The 13,285-nt window shown below is 43.3% G+C and overlaps 1 protein-coding gene across 7 annotated transcripts in view; it reads left to right on the forward strand.

Moving 5' to 3' along the window:
• Window positions 1-13,285, forward strand: part of RFX4 (regulatory factor X4) — a 177,547-nt gene that overhangs the window by 157,030 nt on the left and 7,232 nt on the right. For all 7 annotated transcript variants that reach the window (XM_070254114.1, XM_023631039.2, XM_070254112.1 and 4 more), the window contains 2 exons: window positions 8,170-8,329; window positions 10,038-10,176. In XM_070254114.1, the coding sequence (XP_070110215.1) occupies window positions 8,170-8,329; window positions 10,038-10,176 (299 nt within the window). The remainder of the gene's footprint in view (window positions 1-8,169; window positions 8,330-10,037; window positions 10,177-13,285) is intronic.

A 13,285-nucleotide genomic window follows, 5' to 3' on the forward strand; every position in this document is an offset into this window, starting at 1 on the left:
AACATATCAAACAAGGAGACTAAGGAAATAAGGATACAGGAAGAATGTGAAGGAAAGGTGTCTAGGATCTCTTCACGACTATCATCCAGCTAGTGAGTATGCCTGGCTTTCTTCGGAGCAATTTGGAGGCCTCAAGGTATGGCAGGTGTGATAGTCAAAGCCACAGGAATATCATAAATGTGTTCAGATTTCTGCGCAATGTGTTCAAGAGTCATAAAAGTAGCTTCGTAGAAATACAAATGTGAAACAGGTTCTTTTCAGATGATTGTAACCTTTGAAGATTTTGGCACATTCCAGCTTTGTTCTCAGATATCTCCAGAGGGCATTAAAAATGTCATCCTATATAAAACTATGTGTAATATTTTTCTCAAGTACCACTTTTGAAATACTCCATTGCTAAATTAGACTGAATCTTGGCATGTATTGTGGGCCATGGTCTTGGAGGAAACATAAAGATAATTTCCTAACAACATATATGGTTTTATAGATATTACACTATAAAGGACAAATTATTTATCTATGATATACACCTAAATATTAGGAAATCTATTAAGGTAGGCTTCTTGAATTTTGGGATTTGTGCAATTTTTCATTGAACAATTCTGTAAATTGCAAAGCAATTACTGTAAATCTTATAAAATGCATTTGCCATGTTTCTTTTTTAAAAAAGTTAGCATATGTTTCTCATGCCCACTTAATTTTTATTTCTGTCTTAAAATTACTGCTTGATTTATACACCATTACTTTCCAAAAAGGTATCTGAAGTGGTTAACAATTAAAAAGACAAAAAGCAAAACCAAACCCAAACCAGGAAGCAAGAAATAAAGAATTGGGGGAAAATTAAATGAAACAAAACACCTCTTGGCTAAAACAGTTTATGAACACCTTAAATAAAATTTTACGTTATCTAGTTATTTTGTTGGGTTTCTAGCATGCTCTGAATATCACTGCTCAGATGATGAACATATTATCAAGTTCGACTTATTGAGAGTAAAGGCCAATCAGGTATCTGACACTCATCCACATATCAGTGTCTCACTTTTGATGGACACTTCCCCATTTTTCAGCCGTGAAAAATAGAACAGTATTATGTCTGCTTGGTGAGCACAGAGAGAAAATTAGTTTGTTGCGCATAACCTTCTGGCATCCTTTGATACAAGGACTAGTGAATACAAAGTAGTATAGATAATGAGTTATGACTCACTAGGAAAACAGCCACTCTTCTTGTCTACATCTATATGTAGTTCTGTGTCCATACCTATATGTATTTCTAAATATATTTTCTTAAGACTGTATTTAGTTGTTTTTAAAAAGGGGGGTAAAAGAAAGTGAAAGGAAAGGAATATCAGGCACCCAAAATTGAACCTAATGCATGGCCAATTCTGATTGGGTTTGTTAAAGTCTATGGCAACACCATGATAAGAGACTGGTTAAAGGATTCCATCTCAACAGATTTCCACAAGGTAAAATCTAGCCCATTTATCCACTTTTCGCTAACTTTGTGGGCTTGCCACCTCCCTGATGGCCCAGCAAAGTTCAGAAGCCTTTAGGAAAGCTGGCTCTTTTCCTCCTCAGGAGCATGGGAGGTGGTACCAAACTGAGCAGCCCACTTAACATGACATTGGGCCACAATTCTTTAATGTCATTTAAAGCAAAATGTTAAGTTCCCACTCTCTCTGGGTCAGGCCATGGAAAGGTTCTAAGACCTCATTTATGATGTCATTTTAAGTATCCCCTCCTTCAGCAATGACAATAAAAGTTAACTATTAAACTCATGTTTTCAACTTCCCACCATGGGTTCCCTGCAACACAAAACTAGCAAATTAAATCACTGAGATGCTAGGATGCCTAAAGAAATAAAGGCAAATTCCTCATAAATGGCCCTAACTGTAGAACATCTGGCCTGCCCAGCTGCGTTTTCTCTACATGAGTTGAGGATGCAACAAAGATAACTGGCCCCTAGTCTTCCCAAGTAACAAAAGCTCAGTTATCGCGAGGGCAGCTAAAGTGAGTGGGATATGGTGGACACCACGGCCCTTCCACAGAGCCTGTGATGACTCATGGACAGAATCTCAGAGTTGTCACTGCCAGTGAATTCCTCCTCCTCCACCCCTGCTGCTTCCTTTTCTTTAAAGGAATGGCATTAGGAAATATAAACTGGGATTGAAAATAAATTGTTGAATCTGCTCTTGTCTTCATACCATCAAGGTCTTGGCTTGGTGTTGGGACCTTTGGATTCGCTCATTCCTTCATTTGTTCGTTCATTCATTCAGTAAATATGTATACTGTGTCTAGTCTGTGCCATGTCCTAGGGGTACAAAAGTGAAAAAAACAGGCATAGTTGCTACCCTCATGATACTTACATTCTGGTGGGTAAAGGAGTCAATAAAGAAGGAAACCACCATGTAAATATAGAATTTCAAATAGTTATAAGTGCTACGAGTAAAAATAACAGTGTGCTATGCAATAGTGTAAAAGGGGGACCCGCCTTAGATGGTGGTCAGAGAAGGCCTCTCTGAGGAGGTGATGTTTATCTGTGACCTGAAGTACCATAAGGAGCCAGCCACATAAGTGTTGGGAAGCGGAAAAGAACATTTTAGGTAGTGGGCAACAGCGCGTGCACAGGCCTGAGGCAGAGAAGAGCCTGGCAGAGTGAGGACTGACCAGCGTATACAAATGAGGGGGAGGGTGGCAGGAGAGGATGTTGCAGAGGTAGGCAGGGGCCAGATCAGGAATCAATATCTCTCTCTGGGAACTGAGTCTTTTGCTGCCCCTGGTGAGTTCTGTCAATCAGATTTTGGCCATGGAAGTATTGGTAAAGTGTAACTTGGGTAAACTATTGGTCAAGAGGTTTTCAACTTCAGGTATCTCCTTAAGCACAACTACCTTGAGGATAGATGATAGCCAGTGGGGGATGTATATATATATGAAACCTTTCCCTATCTCAGTCTTGAAAGTTACTGGAAATGTTTGTTTAATATCAAACACTGTCAAGCAACACTGTTCAAATAGAACTTTCTGCAATAATGGAAACATTTTTGTTTTTGTTTTTAATGTGAGCTGCCCAAAACGGTAGAAATAGTCACTTGTGGATACTGAGCACTTGAAATGTGGCTAAGTACAACTAAGGAATTGAATTTTTAATTGTATTTAGTTTTACTTATTTTAAATTTATACTGGCTATCACATGGGCAGGGCAGCTCTAGAATCTAGACGTATTTAAAGGAGCCTATTTATCAGGAAGGTACTAACAAAGACTTAGGTTAGCTCAAAACCTAAGCAACATCTGTCACGGTTCATAGAATCCTAGTGGGAAAGAGGTTCAAGTGATTTAGTCCAAGATCTGAAGGAAGGTATGGCCAGGCAGACTAGGAAGCAGTCCAAATGTTCACAAGTCTGTACCAGAATCTCACAACTACTGATTTTCAATGGCCCTCAACATGCAGGATGCATGACGGGAGACAGCGTATCATAGAGCCTTGCTACTCAAAAGTGTGGTTCATGGACCAACAGCATCATCATCATTTAGAAGCTTGTTGTAAATGCAGAATCTCTGGTTCAACTCCCAACCTACTGAATCAGAATCTGCCTTTTAACAAGATCTCCAGTGATTCAAATGCACATTCAAGTGTAAGAAGCAATTGTTGTGGAACGGCTTTGCTGGTGGGCAGATGTGGGTGCAAATCTGAACTCTGCCACTTAACCTGACCAAGTCTTGGGCCTCAATTTTCTCACCTGAAAAAGGAGGTAATAACTACCTAACTCTAAAGGTTGTTGTGACGATTCAATGAGTCAATGTATAAGAAAAACTAGCACGAAGTCTGGGTTATGGCAGAAGATCATTCATTCAACAAATCATTATTCATTGCCTATAATATTTCAAGCACCCTCCCTGTCCTGTGTTTAAAACCCCTTAAAAGAAAAAGGAAAAAAAAAAACAACCTGGGGAAGAAGAATGTTTTGTTGGGGATGCGAAAGAAAGAAAATGTTCCTTTCTAGAGGATTCAGTACTATAATGTGAACAACAACTTATCTTTATAGGATTCTCAAATCCTCTAGGATCTTTACAGGATTCTCAAAGATCAGGGGGTTTCACCACTATCCTCAGACTTTTAATTAGGGATAACGGAATGGGGAGGGGAGAATAAGAGAAAGATATGGGAACTAGACAAAAAGGGAAAGTTAGTTATTGTTTTACTAACAAATAAAAAGCATTAGAGCTGTCTTAAAAATTAAGCACAAACTGTTAACTGCACAGATTTTCTTTTATTAGTTTCCTTAAAAAAAGAAGCAGCAGCAATTCTCACTGGAGGTCCCACTGGTAGGAAAGGGTATGCAAGGGGTGTTCTTTTCTGCTCCCCAGGCAAAAAGGGTTTCTCACCCAAGCCAGTAGGTGTTAATCTGCTTAAGCCTGCCTGAGTGGATCTGTTAGATTGCTGGCACATGGCCATTTAGGGGTTTTGTTTCCCAGACCACAGGAGCCCATTTTTCCAAGAGTTCCACTAGCTTTTTGTTTGATAACGTCTATTTCTAGCAGCATTTACTCCTTCAACAACAAATTCAATGGAACAAAAATTTACTGAACACCTACTATTTGGCAGACCCTCTGCTGGGGATACAGAGATGAATAAGGAACAGTTGCTGTGCTCCAGGAGCTCACACAAAAGTAACTTCTGCTGCATTCTCTCAGGTGACGGCTATTATCACTGTGTCTTCCTACTGCTTGGGAAGAAAAAAAAAAAAAGAAAATCCTTTGGCTTCCTTAGCTGCCCCTTTTAAAAACCCAGTGACCTCACTGTGCTCTCCTGAGGTCCCAGGGGCTTCAAGGGTTAATTACTTGCTTGCTGTGGCTGGTTCATTGTTCTCCCAAACTTCCCACCCCCGCCTCCAATTCCATTTCCAACTGTAAAATTTGTTTAATATATTTTAATAACGTTTTTCTTTTCACAGAGGCAATACACATTCATTATAGAAAAATACAGATAAGCAAAACAAAGAAAAAAATTTTTAAACCACGCTCAATCCCACCACCAAGAGAGATAACTTGTTTAATAAAAAGGGTATTTTTAAAAATTATAACAGTAATATAATTTCATAGGAAGTTCAAAATATAGAGGAGGGAAATCACACATAATCCCATCATCTGGAACATGGTCATTTTGGGGGTTTTTCCTTCCAGTCTTCTTGCAGTTATTATAAATGATGCCTACACACAGCCTGCTAAAGTCATTATCTTTGGGGAGGAAAACAAGGTGTCGATGTGCAAACCAGAAAGGTACTTTTAAGCTGTACTGGTGGATAAGGAGACCTGTGATTTTACAGAAAAACATATGTAGTAGTTTGCTGTAATTAGTCAAATTACTGTTGCTATTCAAACGTTTCAATCCTGGTAACAGAATCTGACCCAAGAAACTTGTCTTCCTTGGACTCTAAAAGGGGAAATATAGAAACTTCTACTTTAAGAAAGCATGAATTTTCTGGGGCTGGCCCCGTGGCCGAGTGGTTAAGTTTGCACGCTCCGCTGCGGCAGCCCAGGGTTTCATCGGTTCGAATCCTGGGCGCGGACATGGCACTGCTCATCAAGCCACGCTGAGGTGGCATCCTACATGCCACAACTAGAAGGACCCACAACTAAGAATATACAACTATGTACCCGGGGGCTTTGGGGAGAAAAAGGAAAAAAGTAAAATCTTTAAAAAAAAGAAAGAGAGCATGAATTTTCTACTGAAATTTCTACTTTAAGAACACCTGAATTCATAATGAAGCGTGCCTGAATATCATTGAAAGCCTACCATGTGCCAGGCTCTTTGACATATGTTATCTCAGTTAATCCTCACAATAGTCCTGCAGGATAGACACTAGTATCCCTACTTTACAAATATGAAAGAAAGACTCATAAAGTTTAAGAGGCTTGCCCAAGATCTTACAGCCAGGACATGGCAGAACTGGAACCCAGAGCAAAGAGACATGGTAGACAGAGTGGAAGGTGTGTGGCAGACTGGGGATCAGAGCCCCACTGGGCCACCCACTCACTGTGGGACCCTGGGCAAGTTATTTAACATTCTAAGTTTTCCTGAACTGGAGTTTTATGTGACGCCACTAGCCTGCGATTAGTGTGACATAAGGAACAGTCCTAAGAATCCAGACGCAGAGGCCATTGCAACGGTGTTGTTGAGGACACTGGTGAATATCCACAGTTGCCTCTCTGTGAGGACATCTGAAAGAAATTCCTGTTTGATCTTAATTCCAAGGACAGTATACCCCTGAGCAATTTGTTTACTATCTTATGGCTCCTAACTTGTCAGGTTTCCCTTTTAGCATTGGCTCCTGGAAAACTCAGCCAAGTTTAAGGCCCACCGGTAGGAAGAATTTGGACCTTCAGAGTATTTGCCTCATTCCTGCTTGCACTTTTTGCTCCAATTTTATGTTAATTTCTTCTTTCACTCCCACTGTCACATTATCTTCTTGAATCTTCTGTATTCCTAACCACTCCCTTAAATTCTATTAGATTTAACTCTTGGCTTCCTCATCTATGAAGTGGGGATAATATTTCTTTTAAGAGTAGCTGTAAAGCACTTAGCATGGTGCCTGGCCTATATTAGATGCTCAGTAAATAGTGTCTCCTTTCATGCTCTTGGAATGAATCGCTGGCACTTTATTAAAAAAAAAGGACATTATTTGCATTCCAAAAGATTCTCCAGTTTACAAAAGGGTTCAATACAGAGTTCTTTGAATAATAAGCAAAGGTATTTAAAATAGGATTCCACTGTCACCTCCCTTTAAGGGTATTCCTCACCGAGTCTCTGTCAGATCATTGGCACAGTGCTGATCCACCAACTTTTCACTTCCCCCTGCTACTCCATATCAGTGCAGCTACTTGTGTGCTATTTGCAAAGTCCTTGGGATGGAATGGACTGAATTTTTTAGATGAATATCTTTATCTTCCCAGCAGAATTTTAAGATAAAAATGGTCTGCTGCAGAAAATAGAGGACTGGAGAACCAAGTTTTCTCTTTTACTGCACCTTAAAAATGGCCTCCCTTAACCAATTCTTCAGTTTTCCATGTGCCTACAAGGGGGTGTTGAATCCTATTTCCTCTGCCTTCTAAAATAGTTTAATTATCTCCACTATGTCAATATTCTCAAACTTACCAGAAATTAAGTTGGTAATTTAATTAGCACTATTAGAGATTTCTTAAATTACCATTTTTAAAAAATTCTAACCATCTCATAAAATTCTTAAGCATCTTGAAGCTTTTAAATTTTGTCAGTTTCTTTTCCCAGTCCTCTTGAAAGTCCCAGCACTTTCAAGGTATCCAATTAAAAAGTAAATTAAGGGAATTAATAATATGTATGGAATAGGTCACCGTTAAGGTCACTGTCTAATAATCTTCAAAAAGACCTGGGCAGGCAGAGCCCAATAATCTACTTATGTTTGCTTAAAGCAGTTTGTTGGATCCTTAACACCTGTTGAGCTGAGCATGGAGAAGTTATTTTGCTGGACCTGTCTGAGCCACATTACCCTGAGCTTTCTTTTGTCCTCTCTCCTTCCTTCCCTCTTTCTCCTTCTTCCCATCTTTCCTTTCCCTTTTCTCCCTTTTAAAATTTGTATTGAAAGTCTTGTGGCCACCGGGCTCTGTGCTAAGCACCAGGATCTAATAGTGGGCAAAATGACAAGGCCCCTACCCTCATGGAGCTTACAGTCTGGTGGTGGTGTTGGGGGGAGTAGGCATTAACTAAATCACATTCATTAATGAGTATAAGATCACAAATTGTGGTAGGCACCATGAAGGACTGTAGTGCAGCATGGGATCTGACTTAGTCAGGGGTTTCGAGACAGCTTCTCTGTATTGAGGTATGAAGAAAGAGTGAGTACTCAGGGAAAAGTGACGGTTCTAGGCAGTAGAAACTGCATGTGCAAAGGCCCTGTGGTGCTAGGAATCATGGGTACTCTGGAAAAAATGAAAGAAAGATACTGTGATTGGATCAGATAGAACAGCAGTGGGCAGAGGCTACTTCTGGTGAGGTCGGCAGGGACAGAGACACATGCTTTGTAAAAGATTTTGGCTTTCAGCTTGAGAGCAATGAGAAGCCACTAAAGTGCTCTAAGGGAGAAAAGCAGATGCAAGAACTGTGTTAGTGACTGATGCATCTTAATTTGTCTCTGCAGGAGCGATGCAGTCATATACATGGTCTCTTACATACACAGTGACAACGGCAGGGTCCCCAGCTGACAACTCCCAACAGCTGCCCTGTATGAGGAGTACTCATGTGCCTTCTTCCTCCGTCACACACAGGATACCAGTTTATCCCCACAGAGAGGAGCACGGGTAGGTGACTTTTCTGGGATGTTGCCTTACTTTTACGTTTGATTTTAAAAAGCAGGGTTTACTTAGCGGTTGTTTTCTCAAAGAACAGGCAGAGCACCACTCTTTGTTGAGTCCTCGCAGTGTGCTCAGCACTGCACCGTGTATAACTGTCTCATGTCCCCACAACCACCAGGTGAGGTAGGTGCTAGCAACCCCCCAAGGTCACACAGCTGGTAAACATGGGGCCCAGACTGAGCATCTTTCTGCCTCGGAGGCCTGTGTTCTTCCCTCCCATTCAGCAGTGCCCCAGGTGGCTCTTTGTGCCCTTTGCCGCCTTATAAAGCTTCATGGTAGGGCTGCGTCTTTTATGACTCCATCAGAGGAGCACTTCCCCACCTGAGGGTGGGAGGTCGCTGGAGAGCAGCAGTTATTAACGGGGTCCAGGGAATCCCGGTGGGTTCCAGTGGTGCTTTGGACCCTGAATAAAGAAATCATTCATTTTGCCCATATTTTTTCAAATCTATATAGTGATGTTGCTGTGACGAATAAACTACTAATCCATTTAAAAGCGTTACCTGAATCATAGTAGCTTTTTGCCATTATGCTTTGTCTTTATCGAAAGAAACTAATCTCATATTATTTAATGTGCAGTGATCTGAAAAACACTGATGATGTTAAAAGGGGCCTTTATTCCCCAGAAGGCGAGAGACTGCTGTGTGGGTGCAGTGAGCCCCCAGGCCAGGTTTCATCAGGCCAGCTATGGGGGAGGAAGAGGGCTTCCAAAGTCCCCTCCACGCAGTGGCCCAGGGTAATGCAGCCAGGCAGCGCCCCTGAGGGTGTGCGCAGGCCCAGCTGCTGGTTTACTTGGTGTTATTTTCATAGGTTCAGGTGCCCCGACCAGTCAATGGGGCAGCCATTATTTCCTCAGGGGGCCTCCTAGACTATTATTTCACACTTTTGGAATAGACTGTGAAAACTGTTTGAGAGTTTTTTGATTCTGCAGGAACAGCAGAATAGACACCCACGTGGTCTCCTGTCAGCAGCTTCGCTGTAAGGATGTTATTAAGAACAGTGATAATAATATCCTATGTCTTCAGAGGACTTTGTCTTTCATAGAGCGTCCTCACATATCTGACCCTCAGAATACCCGCGTGCAGCACTTTTACCGATGGGAGAAATGAGCTTGTGAGTAGCCCATGATCCCACAGCTAGAAAGTGGTGGAGCCAGGCTTAGAACCTGGGTCTCTGATGCCTGGTTGACTGTGCCATGGTGTTTTCCCCCAGGAGAGAGCTCCCAGAAACATGCCACATCCTTCCCCGTCATGGGGAAGCAGAGGCCTGAAAAATATAAAAACATAAATTGCAAAGTAGTTTCTTCTTTTTTCCTGTTTGACTTCAGGCTCTAATATGAGGCTTTTTAACACAACAGGAGTAGAGATTTCCATCACTAATTATGTTTTGCTCAGGGCTGGCCTTCGTTCCCTGAGCGCTCACTGGGTGGTAAGGGAGGTGTGCTGAGGGGAGAAGAAAAATCAACCTGGGAGTTTAAACTTAGTACAACAGAGCCACAGAGTGGAAATGGTAAGAATCCAAAAGAAGAAAAGTGGGAAAAAAAGAAAGAAAAGAACAAAAAGGAAAAAGGAGAGGTGAGGTTGATTTTTAAAGGTGTCAACCTGATTGGTTCTCCCTGCTATTATTCACGATATTCACCGTGCTTAATGCGTTTCAGATACACGGGAAGCTATAACTACGGGAGCTATGGCAACCAGCATCCTCCCCCGATGCAGAGCCAGTACCCGGCCCTCCCTCACGACACAGCCATCTCTGGCCCACTCCACTACTCCCCTTACCACAGGAGCTCTGCGCAGGTGAGTTGGTGGTCCTGCTTGCTTGCCCAGGCCTTGGTATGCTTGGTGGCAGGTCTAGTCAATTTAACACAATTAGTAAGTACCTTCTGTATACTGTGCATGCACTTGTGTGTTACCAGGGAAAGGACGGTCTTTTCCTGAGTGCCATTTCTACCCTCTGGTGGCTGCCCACAGTGGGTGTTCAACCAGCATTCATGCTCCACTTTCTCTGACACGTGCGGGTGCTGACCCATTGTCTTTAGTTCCGTCTTCTCTTTGACCTCTCCAATCCCAGGATCCAATCAGCTGCAACGTCTGCTGCCCTTTTTCAGGCTCAGATTGGACCTTTTGTCTCCTTTCGCATCACCCTTCTCCTGGTGCAAACCCTCATGAAGTCCTATCAGGACTATTAACTCGGCATCATTCCAACTGGTCTCTCGATCTTCCTTGTCTCTTCCCTTTCAGTCCAGCCCACACATGTAAGCTTACCAGAAGAATCTTCCTGAAATGGACCCTTTGTCAGATCGTTCTCAGGCCACACATTTCCTTTAGCTCTTCACTGTCTAACAAACCAAATTGACCCTCTGTGGCCAGTGGTGAATGGAAATTGTGGTTGCACATATAACATCAGTGTCAGGCACTCTCCTTGTCTTAGACACCTTCCTGTGCACTGGCGTTGACATAACTGGTCATCAATTCCATTCAAGTCTGCATCCTCAATGCCTGTCCTTGCCTTGGTTCAGGTCTTTCTCTAACCTAGATGATGACAGAAGCCTTTCTATCTGTCTCTGTGTCACTAAACAACTCTGGTCCATTCCCTACACTGAAGCTAGAGGAATCTTTTGGAAAAAACCCAACTGGCCATAACACTCTCCCTCTTTCACATGTCATTGCTTTCAGAGTCAAGTTCAATTCCTTAGCACGTCTCTCAAGACTCATTACCATCTGGTCTTTGCCTGCCTTTCTGGCCTGCCAGCCCCTGCCCCCCATCTTTGCTCCAGCCATGCCAACCTGCACGCATTCCCCTATGTCTTTGCAGATACTGTTCCCTCAGGCTGAGGATTCTCTTCCCCAACCTCTTCTGCTTCTTGTTCAAGACAAGCATCTCACTGTCTTTGTGGCATTTCCTGACACTACCCCCTTCCTTCCTCCAGGACCTTATTAGGTGCCACTCCTCTGTATTCGCATAGCACCCTGGGATTTCCTCTATTGGTAACACTGATCACACCTTGTTATCATCACTGACTTCCCTGACTCCTGCAGGGGACCCCAAAGCTCCCGAAAGGCCAAAATTAAGTCTACTATCCTCAGGTCATAGGCCATGGCACCTATCAAAAAGAAGAGCTGACTTTTACTGAATACTGGCACTGTGCTGAGCACTTTACGCAGCCTCATGGTGACCCTCGCAGAAAAGGAAGTGAGAGTAACTTGCCTGAGGATTTGAACCCAGGCAGTGTGACCCCGGCTGGCCAGCTCTCAAGCACCAGCCTCTGTCACCTCTCATATGTCAGCATTCACTCAGTGTGTATTGAACAGATAAGTAAACAGGAGGTGAGGTCAGCATAAACAAGTGTGGTGTCCCGAGGACGCTCACTCCATTCTGCAGGTGTGGGAGCCACAGTAGGTGTAGGAGCCAGGGAGAGGCAAGATGAAAGCTATGCTTTAGAAAGAGAGCTCTCGAAGCACTCCTAGGCTGAACTAGAAAGCAGACTGGGAGAGGCAGGGAGCTCTGCTATGAAGCGCTTGCAGGAGTCTGAAACAGAAATGGCAGGACTTGAGCTAGGGTGGAGGCCGCAATTACATCAGCTGTCAGCACACAGACTTGCCTCTGAGGGAGGGCACTGAGGAGAATGTATCCACAATACACGGGCACTCAGGGCAAACAGGCGTCTGTTTTGATTTCCATCTGCAGTACCAAGGGGAGCCCTGGTATAATCCCCAGACAAGCCAAGGAGTTGATTCCACTAAATCATCACCTGGGGCATTCATTATAGGTCTCCAACTGCGTCACACAGAGATGCCAGCTCCTGAGGTACTGCTTCTCTTGGGAGCAGTCTGTGCTCCTCACTGTGATCCATTAAATGACTGCCTAGCTGCTGCCATAGACTGGGTCACATTTAACATAGTCTAAGCAGCTCATTCATTCATTCATTCATTCATTCCTCAAACGATTGTTGGGTGCCTACTATGTGGCAAGCACTGCTCTAGCCTTTGAGAATAAATGCAGTGGCGAATGGGACAGAAGGTGCCTGCTGTTGGAGAGCTCACGCTCCAGTAGGAGACACTAGCCTAAGCAACACTGGCAAGATAAATCAAAATCCCAAGCCACAACTCCCAACATTATCTTCCTTCTTTCTTCACTCCCTCACCCCTCCTCATGATATTTCTGGAGCTGGTTTTTCTGGGGTGATATTTTTAAAGCCATGGCCATAAAAAGAAGCCAAGGTCTCCGAAAGGCCCATGTGGTCCTGGCGATCAAAGATAGGTCTGCAGCATCTACTCTGGAAACAACAGGCCCCCTCTGCAGCACTGTCATTGAATAGCTAGTCTTAATCGAAGGGCCAAGCACTAAATGAAAACCCACGTTGGAGCCCTTTGAATCCAGAGCAGGTGTGAGAGGTGACAGGGTCCCGGCAGACTCTTCACACTGTGCCATGTGGCTCTTAGACAAGGCCTTTTGACACCCTCTGACCCCCACCGCACAGTCACACTCTGCACTTTATGGTTAAGCCTGAGTCTCGATTTGTACGGTGGGGTGGGGAGAAGTTAATGATATCACTTCTCTGCCCAGGTGGATGGGTGAGGTCAGCGCTTCTCCTGAGGAAGGTACTGTCAAAGACAAAGAATCCTTTGTTTTGTTTTTTATTAACATGTATGCATCAAGCACTGTTTTAGACACTTGCAAATACACAGAATCACTTAATTCTCATAGTAACCTTGGCAAGAAAGCCTTTTTCTCCAGTTATTAAAGATGAGGAAAGAGCCTCAGGAGGTCATTTGCCTCAGGTCATGTGTCCAGCAAGTGACAAAGCAGACTCAAATGCAAATTCTCCACCTCCAGCCCCAAGCCAGGGCTCTGAACGCGACACACTGGGTGTGTTTGGGAGGGTGGAGGAAATTTCAAGAGGTT

This window comes from Equus caballus, chromosome 28, assembly GCF_041296265.1.
Source record: "Equus caballus isolate H_3958 breed thoroughbred chromosome 28, TB-T2T, whole genome shotgun sequence".
NCBI lineage: Eukaryota > Metazoa > Chordata > Mammalia > Perissodactyla > Equidae > Equus > Equus caballus.